General features: G+C 38.8%; 1 protein-coding gene across 3 annotated transcripts in view; it reads right to left on the minus strand.

Moving 5' to 3' along the window:
• Nucleotides 1–16,223, minus strand: part of LOC126248759 (extended synaptotagmin-2-B) — a 163,675-nt gene that overhangs the window by 60,570 nt on the left and 86,882 nt on the right. Inside the window, exon 10 of one of the 3 annotated variants that reach the window (XM_049950110.1) lies at nucleotides 10,169–10,266. The exons of 1 other annotated variant lie outside the window; for it this stretch is intronic. In XM_049950110.1, the coding sequence (XP_049806067.1) occupies nucleotides 10,169–10,266 (98 nt within the window). Of the gene's footprint in view, nucleotides 1–3,694; nucleotides 3,778–10,168; nucleotides 10,267–16,223 lie in introns of all 3 variants that reach the window. One more of the 3 variants, XM_049950112.1, reaches the window with a different exon arrangement.

Consider the following 16,223-nt stretch of genomic DNA (forward strand, 5'->3'; position numbering starts at 1 on the left):
GGTGCAATAGAATTAATGATATTCTTCAATGATCGTGGCATCAAGGTAAATGTCAATGAATATCAATTACTGGCATTTAAAATGGGCAGTTTGTGAGAACAGCAATGTAAATTATGTATGTAACATCTCGGCAACAGAAAGTGGCAGCTGTAGATTATTAGGTGCTTATGCTGATGACAATTATAGTGAACAAATCACATTAATTTTATATTTGGAAAGGTCAGTAGTGGCAGGTACCTCCTTAGCCAGTTCACAAAGATGGTTTCTCACCATCAATTAAAGCAGTATACTATGGAATGATTTACTGCTTCCTTAACTACGGGACTGAATTATGGGGCTGTGAAGCTGATGTCTACTTACAAAGAATATTGTTGTTACAGAAAAGAGCAATAAAACTTATACACAGGTTAGGGCCCGAGAGAATCATGTTGTATATTCTTTACACATATTCAAATTAGTTACATTTTTTTATGAATCAACCAATGGAAGTTATCAAAGTGAAGTGATATACATGATCACAACACCAGAACAAAATTCAACTATTTCCACAAGAGAACAAAACTAAAAATGGCAGTTCAAAGTCTATACATCAATGGTTTGACTTTGCTTCAACAAACTACCGAACTTTCTCAGAACATGCAAGGTGAATGATTTCAACAGATAATTGATCTCTCTTTTCTGTTAGCAAAATGTTTATATTCATTCAATGAATTTCATGACACTGCTTATGACATGAACCAGTGTATCAGCTGTAAAAAAAACTATCGTGCAACATGTAAAAAATTTTGTAAGAGGAATTATTGTCGCACAGTTATTTATGATGTGTGCAAAAGCCATCATTTTGATGGCACCATGCAAAGAAAATGTAAATAAATGAATAAAAAGAAGGATTTTAGTGAGAGCATAGAACATGCTCCAGGATTCTCCAGATCACCATCAAGGAAATCAGTCAATAATTTTGCTCATCCGTCCTTTTACTTTCCTTATACATGGGAGCAATCAGTACTTTTTACCAGTTGGTTGGGAGTGTTTATTATGTAAGAGCTTTGTGGTAAATGCAAGCTGAGAAAGGAATCAATGTCAGAAAGTACTTTCTGTAGAACTGAATAGTAATTAAATCAGAAACTGATGTAGTAATTAAATCAGAAACTGATGCGTACTTGTTTTCAACTGTTCTTGTTGCTTGTGAAGAACAGCATGACCACAGCCAAGAAGTTATTTCCAAAATGATTTTTTTTTTTACTAAAGTGAGTGTTGACTCAAAGTTCCCTGACATATGTGGACAGTCTACAAAAGACAAGGGTACAGGTTTGAGTTCACCCCTGGCTCACAATTTTCATCTGTCACAAACATATAAAACAAAAGATTTTTCACATATATCAAAACCACCTGAGGACTTTATGAAGTAATACCCTTTGTCATTTCTTCCCATGCAGAATTTATGGCTAACCCCTTTGAATGAGTAACTGCTTTGCATCACTTTCAATAAGGTATCTTGGTCACAGAAAAACTCAACTGGTCATACTTTATTGTTTATAGTTTTCACTGTGTGTCAAGTTAAAGCAAAAAAGCTATGTTTATAAAGGTGTCCTCCTACAACCCAAGCAATGACTGTTTTTGAATTCCATTGTTCCACATATGAGCAGCAATCTTTGAGCCATTACAATACCCAAATATTTGAAATCAATATAAGCCTTCTCACATGGTGGCCTGACAATGCATATTTCAGTCTTTAGCTCAAACTGTTTTCAAATACATATATATTCATAGCCTCATTCAGGCACTATCTACAAAATGGTCAAGACTTCTACCAAATTATTTATACCTGTTCTAGAGCTCTGGTTGTTTTATTAAACACCTTATATTTATAAGCTTTAAAGACGATGATTGTCTTTATTTTTATGTAGAGCTACATGATCATATTTACTTATATTATAGGTCTCATAAAGTGCTATCAACTCACTAAGAATTTCAAGTGTATACACTGGATAGTATCATAGTATTCAGACTCGAACTGCTGGAAGTGTATAAAAGAAACTAAGTGATCTATGAATGTAGACACAAAAATCTGAGCTGCAAAGATATGTATTGTGCGGCAAACAAAACATTTAATATTAGGTGAATTCCAAATAATAAACTAAGTGTGCACAAGTTCTGAGACACAGGTAGTCGAATAAATGCAAGATAGAATTTTTGCACTTCACTGAAGGACAATGCATAAATTTCTTAATATTAGGGTCTGACTTTTTATATAAAATCCGAACTGCACTGTCAGTGAGTGAAATATTAAACCACGTCAGTTGTTAGTGAAGGCTCAGAAGCATTTTTCCCCACAACAATATCATCCAGACAGATTTCTATGAGGACACATGTTCTGTTATAGTTGAAACCAGCAAGAGTATCAGAAAGAAAAAATGAGAAATCAATTTGTAAAGCTATGAAGGATATTTCTGAAGGTGCTAACATTATTTACATCAATTTGGTGGAAATATCTATTCATCTGAGATGTTCTACAAAACAAATGGGGACTTATGAGTGTTGTAAATGACTCTTTAGCAGTAAGTTGTTATCCTAGTGATGGGCAGTGTGATGAAGAATGGTAAAGATAGTACATTTCATACCGAAAGAGAAGGACCTTGGCAGTTTTACAAATTTCTTGCTTCAGAAGACAAAGCACGTACTAAATTGATGAAGTTCTGTCATTACTGCTTAAGGTTCTACAACTGAAACAGTCCAGTAAAATATGAGAAGCAAACTTACTGAGTGAGGGATCAGTCATGGTTATTTTCTATAGGAAAACAAGGAAACTTAAAACTTCTCCAAAGGCTACTTTTTGTGCTGGTGAGTGATAAAATAGCAGCTTAGTTATTAGGTTAATCAAACATTCTAGCCCTCTCCAATTATACTTCATGGAACCTTCAGCTCAATTTATTTGCAAGTCTGTTCCCTCTCAAAGTGCAGTTGTTCAGATGATACTGGACTCTCATTCAGGAGTGGAATTCAGATTCCTCTTCCTTCAACAAAAGCCACAATCAATATGGAAGGTTCTGGGTTTAACTTATTTCCAAAATATTCTAATCTGCTAGAATGCTTTATGTACCTGCATGTATAAATAGGAGCTCATTCAGATGAAGGAGGCAGCTCAGCTCCAGTCACACTTTATTGTGTGATCAATAGAGTGACCTGCTCTTTGAACTAGTACTTGATTCCAATTCTATGCAGTGGTGTATGTTGTTGATAAGTTTTGAGATGAAAAATTTTGGGATTATATGAAATTTGTACAAACAATCACTAAAATGGACAAAATTTGTTAGAAAATGTAATGTTACATTGGTACTGCTAGCCAGATTGGTGAAAAGATATTTTCTGAGGGGACAGAGGTTGGGAAGTAAGCTGAGCAAAGGGATGGACTCTCATAAGACATGCTAGGTAAGCAGTGTAAAGAAAGCAAATGCCTGTTGCCATAATATGAAACTGCTCTTAAAATACTACACAGTAAGGGAGAATCAAGATCTCAAAGATGAAAGTTTGTCAATCACATAACCAACTCTTTGTGCTAGCACAGCTTCAAGGATAATGCAATAAATACTTGTTCCAGCAATGACATTGCTTGCAGTCATTCATTTTTAACACTCATGCTTTCAGTATAAAATACGTATTAAAAAAAAACTGTTCCATAGGAAATATTTAATACCTTCCAAGAAAATCATCTTGAGTTCTATCTTTGTCAAAGAGCTTGTATAGCACGTACTGGCTATTCACCTCCTCTACCACACACTGGGAAGTGTAAGAAGCAAAAGCACATTAAGAGCCAGTCACAGAACTTAATTATAGTTAACACAATGTTACTTGCAATTTATGCAGAATAAAATAGTATAGGAAAATTAAGTTAACTGTAAACACATAAACCAAATTATATTGAATGAGGAAGTGAAGGCAAACATGCTAGCTACGAAATCTGTAAAGAAGGGTAAGAAACAAACAGACTGCAGTTCATGAGTTTAACACTTATACCAGCAGAAAAAGATAAGTGAAGGCCCTTGGAAACTATTTTTAAAATTTTGCAAATGGCTGGTAACAGAGAGCAAGAGGTGCTGGTATTGCTCAAGAGCTGCAATCTATTATGAAGTATTTTTTCAGTATTAGAAGACATAAGCAGAGCCACACATATATTCTAGTTAATAGTTTGAAATTAAAAAACCTAACTGGCAAACATACAAATAAGAAAAAATCAGTAGGTGGATATCCAAAGAGGAATTAAAAACAGCAAGCTCATTATTTTATAATCAAACATAAAATTTAAGTGGCACTAAACCACACTCATGTTCAGAAAAGACAGAACACCTTGAATGACCAGAGATAGGACGTTCATATTCACAGGACATGTACATTAGTACGTTCTGAAGAAGTAGCATTTGAACGATCTCGGCCCATGGGTTCAGGGTCAATATTGATATTGGGGCACAATACAACCTACCTGTAAAATGAGCCTGTGGCTCTCATTGTTGCTATAAACTGAAGGTAATGGATCAGTGTGACTTGAGCAGACATGCAAGATGCCTCACAGACGTATGCACAAATTGTACTGTCAAATCAGTGAGTCTGGAAGAGGGTGCATTAATGGCATGAGAGAATGTGATGCATCCATCTGGAAAATTGCTGCTCATGTGGAACGAAGTGTTTTGGCAGTGCAATGGGTGTGTGCAGAATGGTTGATGGAAGCCTGTAGAACACGACGAGGTGGGTCAGGTCGCACCACCCAGACTGTCCCCTGAGAAAAGCCACACCTCATATGAATGGCATTGCAGGACAGATCTGCATACTCTTCGCCTCTGGCACAACAGTGGAACAGTGTAACACATCGTATACTACCTGGGATGACAGTCCGTAGCCGTTTATTATGGCATGGGTTACGTGCACATCGTCCACTTCTCTGCCCACCTCTGAAGAATGTGCAGGAACATCCTAGACAGCAATGATGTATGGAATGATGTCACTGGGGACAGGAATGGCATCAGATAGATTTTTCAGATGGATCCATGTTCTGTTTGTTTGAAAATGATGGCTGCATTTTGGATTACCACAGACAGGGGGAGCAGCATCACAGTGACTGCATTTTCACACGACATAAAGCACCAGCTCAAGGCTTTATGGTGTGGGGTGCCATTGGATACAATCAAAAATCACAGTTGGTGTGTATCTGGGGCACTGTGACCAGTGTGACGTATGTGAGAAACATCTAGCAACCTGTAACTGTACCCTTTCTGCACAACACCCCAGATGCCATTTTGCAGCAAGGAAATGCACAACCACATGATGCTGCATGAACATGTGTTTTCTTGATATCACAGGATGTTAACCTTTTGACCTGACCCACCAGATTACCTGATTTCTTACCTATCGAAAATGTGTGGGATATGGTGAAACGACAGGTGCAGCACTGTGACCCAATGCCAACCACCACAGATGAACTTCGGAACCAAGTGAATGCAACATGGATGGCTATACCACAGAATTCCATTTGTGCTTTATCTACGTTGATACCATCATGCGTGGAACAAGTTATCAGGGCCCATGGTGGTCCCTGTGCCTACTAGGCAACAGGACACATGCTGAACAGAGGTGACTGAAATGCTAATCATTTCTACAGAACATACTGATGTATATGTCCTGTGAATATGAACATCCTCTAGTCATTCAAGATGTTCTCTTTTTTTATTTTTTAAACACAAGTGTGTTTTTCAAGCAATGATAAATGTCAGACTTAGCAAAGTGGCAAATTAGAAACCCACACCCTACATCATACAAACCAACGGATGTGAAGGCCAAGCAGGAAAAATAATCTAACAAAACAATCACAGCACACTGCATGTAAAGATGAAATTGCTTTTATAAAACAGTGAGTAAATAACATAACTTGATTCAATAACTTATAACAAATGAGATTTAAAAATATGTACATCAGAGATTTGAAAATATATACACACCTGAAACAGAAAGTCAACTATTAACAAAGATACACACAATAAACAGCACAATATTAGCAAAAAAGCTGACACAGGAAAAATTTCAAAGACATAAAGCTGATATGTTAGCAGCAAACATTTTGATTAAAAGCAATTATAAAATAGACTTGCAACTACAGAGTACTTTTAAAATAGACGTAACTACTTAGGCAGCACTATTAAGCAGCCAAGTTTATCTTCACATGGACATACAATGTAACTACTTACCAAAATGTGTAATTCTCTAAAAGACCACAATGAAAAAACTGACTGCTGTTAATAGATCATGGGCTTACATTAAGTATGTACTCTCTGAGTATATTCTAGTTTCTGATATAAAAAATGTGAGACACTTCTACTAGAGGCCACCTTCAAACAAAGTCAGAAAAAGGCAACCCTAACATTTGTTGGAGGAGGAAGAGAAACAAGAATTTAACAAAATTGTTGAGTCTCTGCTCAACTGAGGGACAACAAAGTTAAATGTGCAACAAATAATTCAGTGAGATGAGAACAAAATTTAAACAGCAAAAACATATATAAACAGTAATATTAGTTGTAGGATCTGCAGGATGCTCATGTTTTCTAGTTATGAAATAATGAATAAAATCAACTCAATTAGTTGTGAATGATCACAATTCTTAATCTGCACACCTAAAAATAGCTGACTAATTAAAAGCATGAATATGAAAGAGATTAACAATAACCATGAATTTTTATTTTATGGAAGCTAAAAAAATCTATAAATGTCTGTACCAGTTGCAAAGGAATGGAACAAGACATTAAGCAATTTTTTTGTATTATTGGAGACAAATAAATAGTACATACAATAGCAATACATGTAAGCTTTGTTAACAAAACCTTTTTCCTATCTTAAAATGAGCTCCTTGCCATGCCACGAAAGCCCAAGGGGATATATACTTGGGGATAAGTATGCTTATCTGCATTAATGCTTCAAAACTATGCTCATGACGACACATATGCCACATTCTAGTCTCCTGCTGTCAGTGATGTGATGGAACACGAACACACACACGCGCGCGTGTCCACACACACACACACACACACACACACACACACACACACACACACACACACACACACTGAGAAACAATAACATTGAAGGCTAAAGAGAATAACATTTAAAAAAAACACACACACACACACAAAAACAGAAGCAAACAACTAAAGATAACTCTACATAAAATTAAACAGATGAAACTTGAAGCAATTGATATTACATCACATGGCTTTGACAGTTGCACACCAAACCATGCTACAATATGCAAACTGGGTCTAGCATATGAAAAAGTAAGTGACACTCAAAAAGTTTCCATCTGAGGGTGTTGCAGCAGACTCCAATGTGAACATATAGGCAAAGGGTTAGTAGGGCATTTGTGTCTTCCTGAGGTGTGCATGCTAAATATGCACTATATGAACTATGGTGATATTATTACCAAATGCATCCAAACTGGACCAATGTGCTGTTATTCTCTTCTTGGCTCCCAAAGGGCAAACACCGGTAGATATCAATAGGAAAATGAAGGATGTATAGGAAAATGAAGGATGTATATGGTGCAGCATGTCTATCGAAATCCACCATTGCAGAACAGTGCAACAAGGGGTGCTGCTGCTTCATCCTCCCCGCCCTGTAGTCCTGACCTCTCCCCATGTGATTATTATGCCTTCGGTCCCTTAAAAAAATACCTCAAAGGGTCGATATTTCTTGCTGGATGATGATCCGATGCAGGCGGTTACAGACTTCTTCACACAGAAGGACATGGTGTTTTACAAAATGGGCATTTTCAACATGATGTGTTGGTGGATGATTGCCTCACTGCTCATGCTGTTTTTGCCTGATTGGTTAGGTTAGTGTTGTTTAACGTCCCGTCGACAACGAGGTCATTAGAGACGGAGCGCAAGCTCGGGTTAGGGAAGGATGCGGAAGGAAATCGGCCGTGCCCTTTCAAAGGAACCATCCCGGCATTTGCCTGAAACGATTTAGGGAAATCACGGAAAACCTAAATGAGGATGGCTGGAGACGGGATTGAACCGTCGTCCTCCCGAATGCGAGTCCAGTGTGCTAACCACTGCGCCACCTCGCTCGGTGGCCCGCCTGATTGGCATACTAATGCAGAATGTATGGCCTTTGAATGGAAACTTTTTGTTCACCCCTTACATACATTTTTCAACATGAAAACCAAAGCATAACTCTCATAAAAAAAGTCACAAAACATAATTGGCGGAAAATGGAAAGGGAATTTCTGGTATATACATCAACTCATGACTGGCAGGATCACACATATTAGGATATTAAAAATTCCAAATGAAATTAATCAATTCCCAGGAGCATTAGCAAGCAGTTGTAATGGGATATAATATATGGTGTTAAATCTGGGAGATGGATAAACAAAACAGAAAATCACCAAGGGTTTAAACACCACAATACCTTTACTATGACCAAAGCTTCCATACAAACTTACTAAATAAAATACACCTTTAAAGTCTGAACTTTTATGACTGAAAAAACTGATTTATTTCTTACAGATTTGTCAGGCACAATCTTACAGAACACTAACTCAGCAGGTTTCACGCTTCAAAGCTTTGTCTGCTCCACCACCAAACTGTCCTGTGTAAGTATATGAACACACAGTTTCAAACACCAACACAGAAAGACTACCTGTATTTATTAGCACCAAAAATTAAAAATATTCATTTCGGATCTACAGGCCGCAGCATACAATACATGAGGGAAATTCAAGAAGCATTCAGACATTGGGAAGCACAAATATTAGGGAGTTAAATTTGTAGGTTCCTATTCAGATTATATTCGCTGTAACTTCACTTCCTTAGTTAAGCAGTTCCTCCACCAGATGAAACTGTTGCAGAAGTTACCTACGAGAATTCCTGGACAACAGTCATGTTATTTTTTCATACTGCTAATACATAATCAGTAGCATTTTCATTTCTGGAAATGATTAGAAATAAAGTGGATCAGAGGTGGAAATAATGGAACTTACAAATGAATGCAGTGACTTACGAAACAACTTACAGTCATACTGCAGCTGACAGTTGGATGAGTTAACAATCTGAGTCCTTTGCCTGAAGTTACGCCAGCAACATGAGTAGAGTCATGTAAGTGCACAGTGTGCACTTTAGGGTATTAAAACAAGGTATTAAAAAAGGAAAAAAAATCATACTGATTTTTCATCACACTTGTTAAATTTTCTCCAGGTCTTGGGGATGTCCAATGTGGTAACTGCACCTCAGTTTCTTGGCCACGGGTATAGATTCTTTTCCTTGGTATCTTGTTGCAGTCATGGAGAGATCCAGTACCCTAAAACAGTACATGCAGGCCCCTCACAAGTAGCTTCTTGGTCAAAACAACAATGTTGCACCTCACTATTTATGCAACTTTTTAACTTGCCTTGTAAAGTTCTTGTTATGTATAGTTGAAATGCAGTAATATTTACCACATTTCAACAATTATTCAATTTACATGACCTTCACAACATTCTCTAGTTCTTTGGCCTGTCTCCAAGATTGGGTATCTGATTCAGCAATGCACTTTTGATGTTTGATCAGGAAAGAAAATGTTACATGCCTATAGGATACCAATTCATTAGCAAGTTTCTAAAAAATTCCTGCTGTATGCAGAAGTTCTGTCAGTATTCGAATATCACTGGTGTGTCATTAATATCATTTCACTCTTCATATAAAATAGTTATAGAAAGAGTCCTGTACTGCAGAAATATGAAAGTTTCTTAATTTTTTATTTTTATTTGTTTATTTATTTTTACTAAGTATGTGTACTGAAAGATAATGGGGAAAACTTCAATTCTTTTTCAGAGGCCACCACATTACTTTTCAATAGTATATCACAACACTAAATTTAGAGTTCTTAAACTGCCAAACACTACTTTACACACTATGTGGTGTGTGTGGCCATACACTGCAATGAAATATGGGCTAGAAACTAACTTTTATAAAGAGAATATATAGTTAGGGAAACCTATACTACGTAAGAAACTTGCACGAGCAACTGATATTACTGTACAGAAAGTTTGTAAGTTTGTATGGAAGCAGGCATTCTGGTACATTTCTGAAACAAAAATAAGCACACAAAAAAATTCTAACCTCAAGTAGTAGAAATCATTTTAAACTACCTGCCAAGAAAATCATCATTTTCAATGCCTGGGAAACCGGGGTCCCAATCCCACAGCTCGAATGACAACATCTGTGCTTTTTGGGATGTAATCTTCGCCTTCGACATAAACATAAACATCATTTAAATGAAATGCTTCTTTGTGAGAATATTACAACTGCTTGCTACGCAACTTTACTGAAATAATGAGCAAACAAAGACAAATAAAGACTGCATTACCAGTCGCAGAATAACATACATCAAAGAACTATGGCATGAAAAAGTATATCTACTTATGTGGAATTACTTAAGAATGTTACAGACTTCTGATCCAGTTTTTCTTTTGTGAAACATAAACATACAAAGCATTGTCATGTAACTAATACATTTTCTTTACCATGGAGGACTATGCATAGGTACAGAGTACGATGTTCTAATGCACTGTTCTTACTATACTACAGTCTTAACATTCATGTGCAAGATCCAGTTTCTTGGTTTTCAAGTACTGTAACAACATTACTGTGTGTGCCTGATGCTATAAACATGCCGAGTGTTATTAGCCTGCATACACAAGTGCTGCTAAATGTACAGTCATGTCAATGATGGTAATGATTATGAAGAAATTTACCAATATCTGTAAAGAAGGGTGACTCATTTATAAAATGACAGGCCACACAGGGCTGTTAGTTACAAGTCATTGAGAAATGAGGCATCAAAGTGAATGGCAGATGGATGGGACGTAACATATTTTATGTTGTACATAGATTCCACAAGCCTCAATCCATGCAACAGTCACGTGCTGAGAAAACTGCTTGGGAGACATTACAGATGCTGCTGTCTTCTTCCCTGCCTACATCACTGCCAATGGGAACAAATAGCTAGAATTATTCAAAACAATCAGCATGACAAAGCAAACCTTAATCACACTATGACAGGGGTATATAACAGAAGACAGAAAAGTATTTATCAGCTTCTATGAGATTGCACATCAACTTAACAATTTCAGTCAGTCACTGGAAAGTGGAGGACTGAAGATACGTTTGTTTGTCAAACTAATCACTGTACATGCTTGTTTGAGCTGATAGATTTGTATATTTTGCAGAATACTTTAGGCCATCAATTGTAATGCTTTCCTGAGGACTGGACAAATTGTGTCGATTGACTTTTTAGCTTTGATAAGCTGATGAAGGTAATACTGAAAGATAGTGTAGAGTCTATCAACAACAGCCTGCGCAGTTCATATACACTCAAACTATAAAACATTCTAAAAGGACAACACATATGCTTACATGGTAAGTAACATTAAAACTAGGTTTGATGATTATTTTGGGGAACTTCACACAATAGCCTGCTCATTGTATGTAACAAATGTGAATCCCACCAAGCACAACTGGCATGTGGTTTAGAAACCATGTTTAAGAACTTAAAAGTAACAATTATTAGGGATACATGTAAGGTTATAAAATTGCAAGATTTTAAATTTTGCAAAGGTCACCTGCCACTTGTTGAGTGAGTGTCATATCGGGTTGCCACACCTTTTGAAGTTGTAGGAGGGACCTACCTGGTATCAAGTACTTGTATCACAAATATCATTCTGCCATTGTCTAGCACTGAATATGACATAGCAGCCCTGTTAATAATACAGACACTTATACTAACTCATCAATAACTGAACTTGTTAGAATGAATAATAAATGTAAGTTCTGCATATTTTGTTGAAATTACACAACTTATGGGTATTAACTGAAGAAAACACAATGTACTTCACTTCTGGTGTTCAACGTAACTTTTCACTTAAGCATTAGAGATTACGTCTTTCTCTGGAAACAGATTTTCAATGTAGAATGAAATATGGTTATCTCCTACTGAAAACATGCACAATACTAAATGAACTTCTTTAAAGTGACAACCATTATATTTGTAATATTACAAAAGAAAATACCAGAATTTGAAACTGTATCTTGCTAACTGTATCTTGTATGTGCATATAACATTTGACTCACTTCATAAACGAAAAATATACCACACTACAGTCAAATAATATCTTGGGAAGTCTGAACATGTTACCTATATGCTTACATAAAAATTTTCAGTTTTTGTAATAAAAGTGTATAGTTTTCCCAGCAATCAACGCCCATTTTCTCCTGTTAGATATCAATTTTACTTTGACAGTGCAATAATGGCAGCATTTTTACAAAGAATCAGAAACTATGACTAGTGAATTTTTGGGTTCTAAGGGCTAAAATAAAATCATTGCGTCTAGAAAAATCAAGATTTATAAAATGTAAGAAACTGTGCGTATGTACACCTAACTCTCTTTTATCATGAATAAATTTTTGGAAAGGATGCAAGCCTTAAACAGTACAGTTTTCTTACGATGTGGAAAATTCACTTTAAAATGCCATGCCAGAAACTGCACAAATTACATTTTCACAAATTCTCTTACTACTGAAAACTATCTATCTCAACAGCAGATGATTGTTACTTGTGGAAGGGACTTAACTCCAGATAAATATACTAAATAACTGAAAAATTCAACTCTGGATGATACTTTATGTGAAATACAATGAAACAGGTGATGTGATGCTTTTGTTAGGGCTACCGTTATTCTATTAGGCAGAATCTTTCACCTTAGGTTCACCAGTTGTCTCTGAAGAGATTGACCACAATGATTTAAATGCACTTTTCAATCACAGTAAATTACAAACAAGTCTCGAAGACCATTCTGTGTTCATAAGATAGTACTTTTTGAAATCTGGCAACACCATACACCTTCTACACTAAGACAGCGAGCAGCTTTGCTCATAATAATTCCTGTCTCTGAATAGAAACAAAACTGCTTTGACACCAGTTACTGCATTTACATCTTATGATATTTCATATGATCTTCAGCAAGAAACTTTCATTTTCTTGTTTCAACAGAGCAAAACATTTTAATAGTTGAGATCACAAACGTGTGTGAATCCAAGATAACCTGCTATACACGGTTTAATAAAGGAATGGTTCCAAACCAAATGTCTGCAAGGAGGTTCTATTGTTTATCTATTGGTTTGTTTCTCTTCTCATGCATTCATTACCTTTTATTACTCTTTTCTAAGTTTTATTGTTCGTCATATTGCTCCTCACCGACTTGCCTCTGGTAAGTTAGTTTGGTTAGCATCAGGCCTTGTTTCAGTTGCTCTTCATGTTAACAATGTTGCCTACTTCCCTACTTATTACTTCTGGGGTGTTTATATCAGTCAAGAAGCTGCTAATATTATGGATGGAGTTGTGATGAATGACATTCTGTGCAGATGGATGGTCAAACTTAATCCTCACTACAGTCTGTCTGTGGCAGTTTATACACTCCTGGAAATTGAAATAAGAACACCGTGAATTCATTGTCCCAGGAAGGGGAAACTTTATTGACACATTCCTGGGGTCAGATACATCACATGATCACACTGACAGAACCACAGGCACATAGACACAGGCAACAGAGCATGCACAATGTCGGCACTAGTACAGTGTATATCCACCTTTCGCAGCAATGCAGGCTGCTATTCTCCCATGGAGATGATCGTAGAGATGCTGGATGTAGTCCTGTGGAACGGCTTGCCATGCCATTTCCACCTGGCGCCTCAGTTGGACCAGCGTTTGTGCTGGACGTGCAGACCGCGTGAGACGACGCTTCATCCAGTCCCAAACATGCTCAATGGGGGACAGATCCGGAGATCATGCTGGCCAGGGTAGTTGACTTACACCTTCTAGAGCACGTTGGGTGGCACGGGATACATGCGGACGTGCATTGTCCTGTTGGAACAGCAAGTTCCCTTGCCGGTCTAGGAATGGTAGAACGATGGGTTCGATGACGGTTTGGATGTACCGTGCACTATTCAGTGTCCCCTCGACGATCACCAGTGGTGTACGGCCAGTGTAGGAGATCGCTCCCCACACCATGATGCCGGGTGTTGGCCCTGTGTGCCTCGGTCGTATGCAGTCCTGATTGTGGCGCTCACCTGCACGGCGCCAAACATGCATACGACCATCATTGGCACCAAGGCAGAAGCGACTCTCATCGCTGAAGACGACACGTCTCCATTCGTCCCTCCATTCACGCCTGTCGCGACACCACTGGAGGCGGGCTGCACGATGTTGGGGCGTGAGCGGAAGACGGCCTAACGGTGTGCGGGACCGTAGCCCAGCTTCATGGAGACGGTTGCAAATGGTCCTCGCCGATACCCCAGGAGCAACAGTGTCCCTAATTTGCTGGGAAGTGGCGGTGCGGTCCCCTACGGCACTGCGTAGGATCCTACGGTCTTGGCGTGCATCCGTGCGTCGCTGCGGTCCGGTCCCAGGTCGACGGGCACGTGCACCTTCCGCCGACCACTGGCGACAACATCGATGTACTGTGGAGACCTCACGCCCCACGTGTTGAGCAATTCGGCGGTACGTCCACCCGGCCTCCCGCATGCCCACTATACGCCCTCGCTCAAAGTCCGTCAACTGCACATACGGTTCACGTCCACGCTGTCGCGGCATGCTACCAGTGTTAAAGACTGCGATGGAGCTCCGTATGCCACGGCAAACTGGCTGACACTGACGGCGGCGGTGCACAAATGCTGCGCAGCTAGCGCCATTCGACGGCCAACACCGCGGTTCCTGGTGTGTCTGCTGTGCCGTGCGTGTGATCATTGCTTGTACAGCCCTCTCGCAGTGTCCGGAGCAAGTATGGTGGGTCTGACACACCGGTGTCAATGTGTTCTTTTTTCCATTTCCAGGAGTGTATTTGTTGGTTGGTGATTGATGGCCATTCCCACAAAAAATTAATAATAATGTGCAGTAGTTGAACCAAATTTGGTATGTGGAACATCTGCTTCCACAAATGGCTTTAATTGGAAGAGAGAGAGAGAAGGTAGGTAATCCCTCTCAAAATATACAAAATCACTTTTCATCAGCTTCGAAAACACACACACACACACACACACACACACACACACACGAGCGCGTGACCACTCTCTCTCTCTCTCTCTCTCTCTCTCTCTCACACACACACACACACACACACACACAGACACACACAGACACTGACTCACTCACTCACTCACTCTCTCTCTCTCTCTCTCTCTCTCTCTCTCTCTCTCTCTCCCCGTCCCCCCCACCCTCTCTCTCTCTCTCTCTCTCTCTCTCTCTCTCTCTCTCTCTCTCTCTCTCTCTCGTCATGTCTACCCAGAAATATAATCTCTAGCAGTCTTTCACTGTGCCTGTCTGCCACTCTACATCTCCTCCGTTACCTTTTTTGTATTGTTCTTATTCCATCCTGGATTTTCCACAGCTTCAAACATATTTTGCTGCAACATCAATATTTCCAAAAACCTTTAGATGTGAGCAAATTCCAGAGGAACTGTGGTGTCACCGTCAGACACCACGCTTGCTAGGTGGTAGCTTAAATCGGCCGCGGTCCTCTAGTACATGTCGGACCCGCGTGTCGCCACTGTGTTATCGCAGACCGAGCGCCACCACATGGCAGGTCTCGAGAGACTGACTAGAACTCGGCCCCAGTAGTACGGACGACCTAGCAAGGCGCAGTTATCCATATCTGGAGAGAGTCTCACTTGCGTTCACCATAGAGATGTACTAGAAGAAATTAAAGATAAGTATATGAGAAGCTCCGTTCTTTTCTTTATAGCTTTTACCACATATCCTGTTTCAGATTTAACGTAAGACGGCGTGAGTTGACGCGTGCCCTATCGGCTACTTCATTGTGGACTGGCTGCTCTTGTCAGTCCACAACAGGAACACCATCTGAATTCAAAGCAATATTTTACAAGGTGAGGAATAAATGCAATGGGGGTGGGGGTACATCTCTAACTCTGTTGGAGGGAACCTAAACTAAATGGTGGAAGCAAGCCCAACCTTTTTGGGACTCGAAAAAATCTCCAAAAACTGTCCAAGGTGATTACAAATGCAGAGAATGTTTTAACTCACTATTCTACAATTTAGAAGAATCTTTTTCTGACTTCAAGAACACAAAATTCAGTTTTCAGTTTTGATTAAACTAACATTCATTTAAAAGTACATACAGGGTCAGTCACATG

The sequence above is a fragment of the Schistocerca nitens genome, chromosome 3, assembly GCF_023898315.1.
Source record: "Schistocerca nitens isolate TAMUIC-IGC-003100 chromosome 3, iqSchNite1.1, whole genome shotgun sequence".
Lineage (NCBI taxonomy): Eukaryota > Metazoa > Arthropoda > Insecta > Orthoptera > Acrididae > Schistocerca > Schistocerca nitens.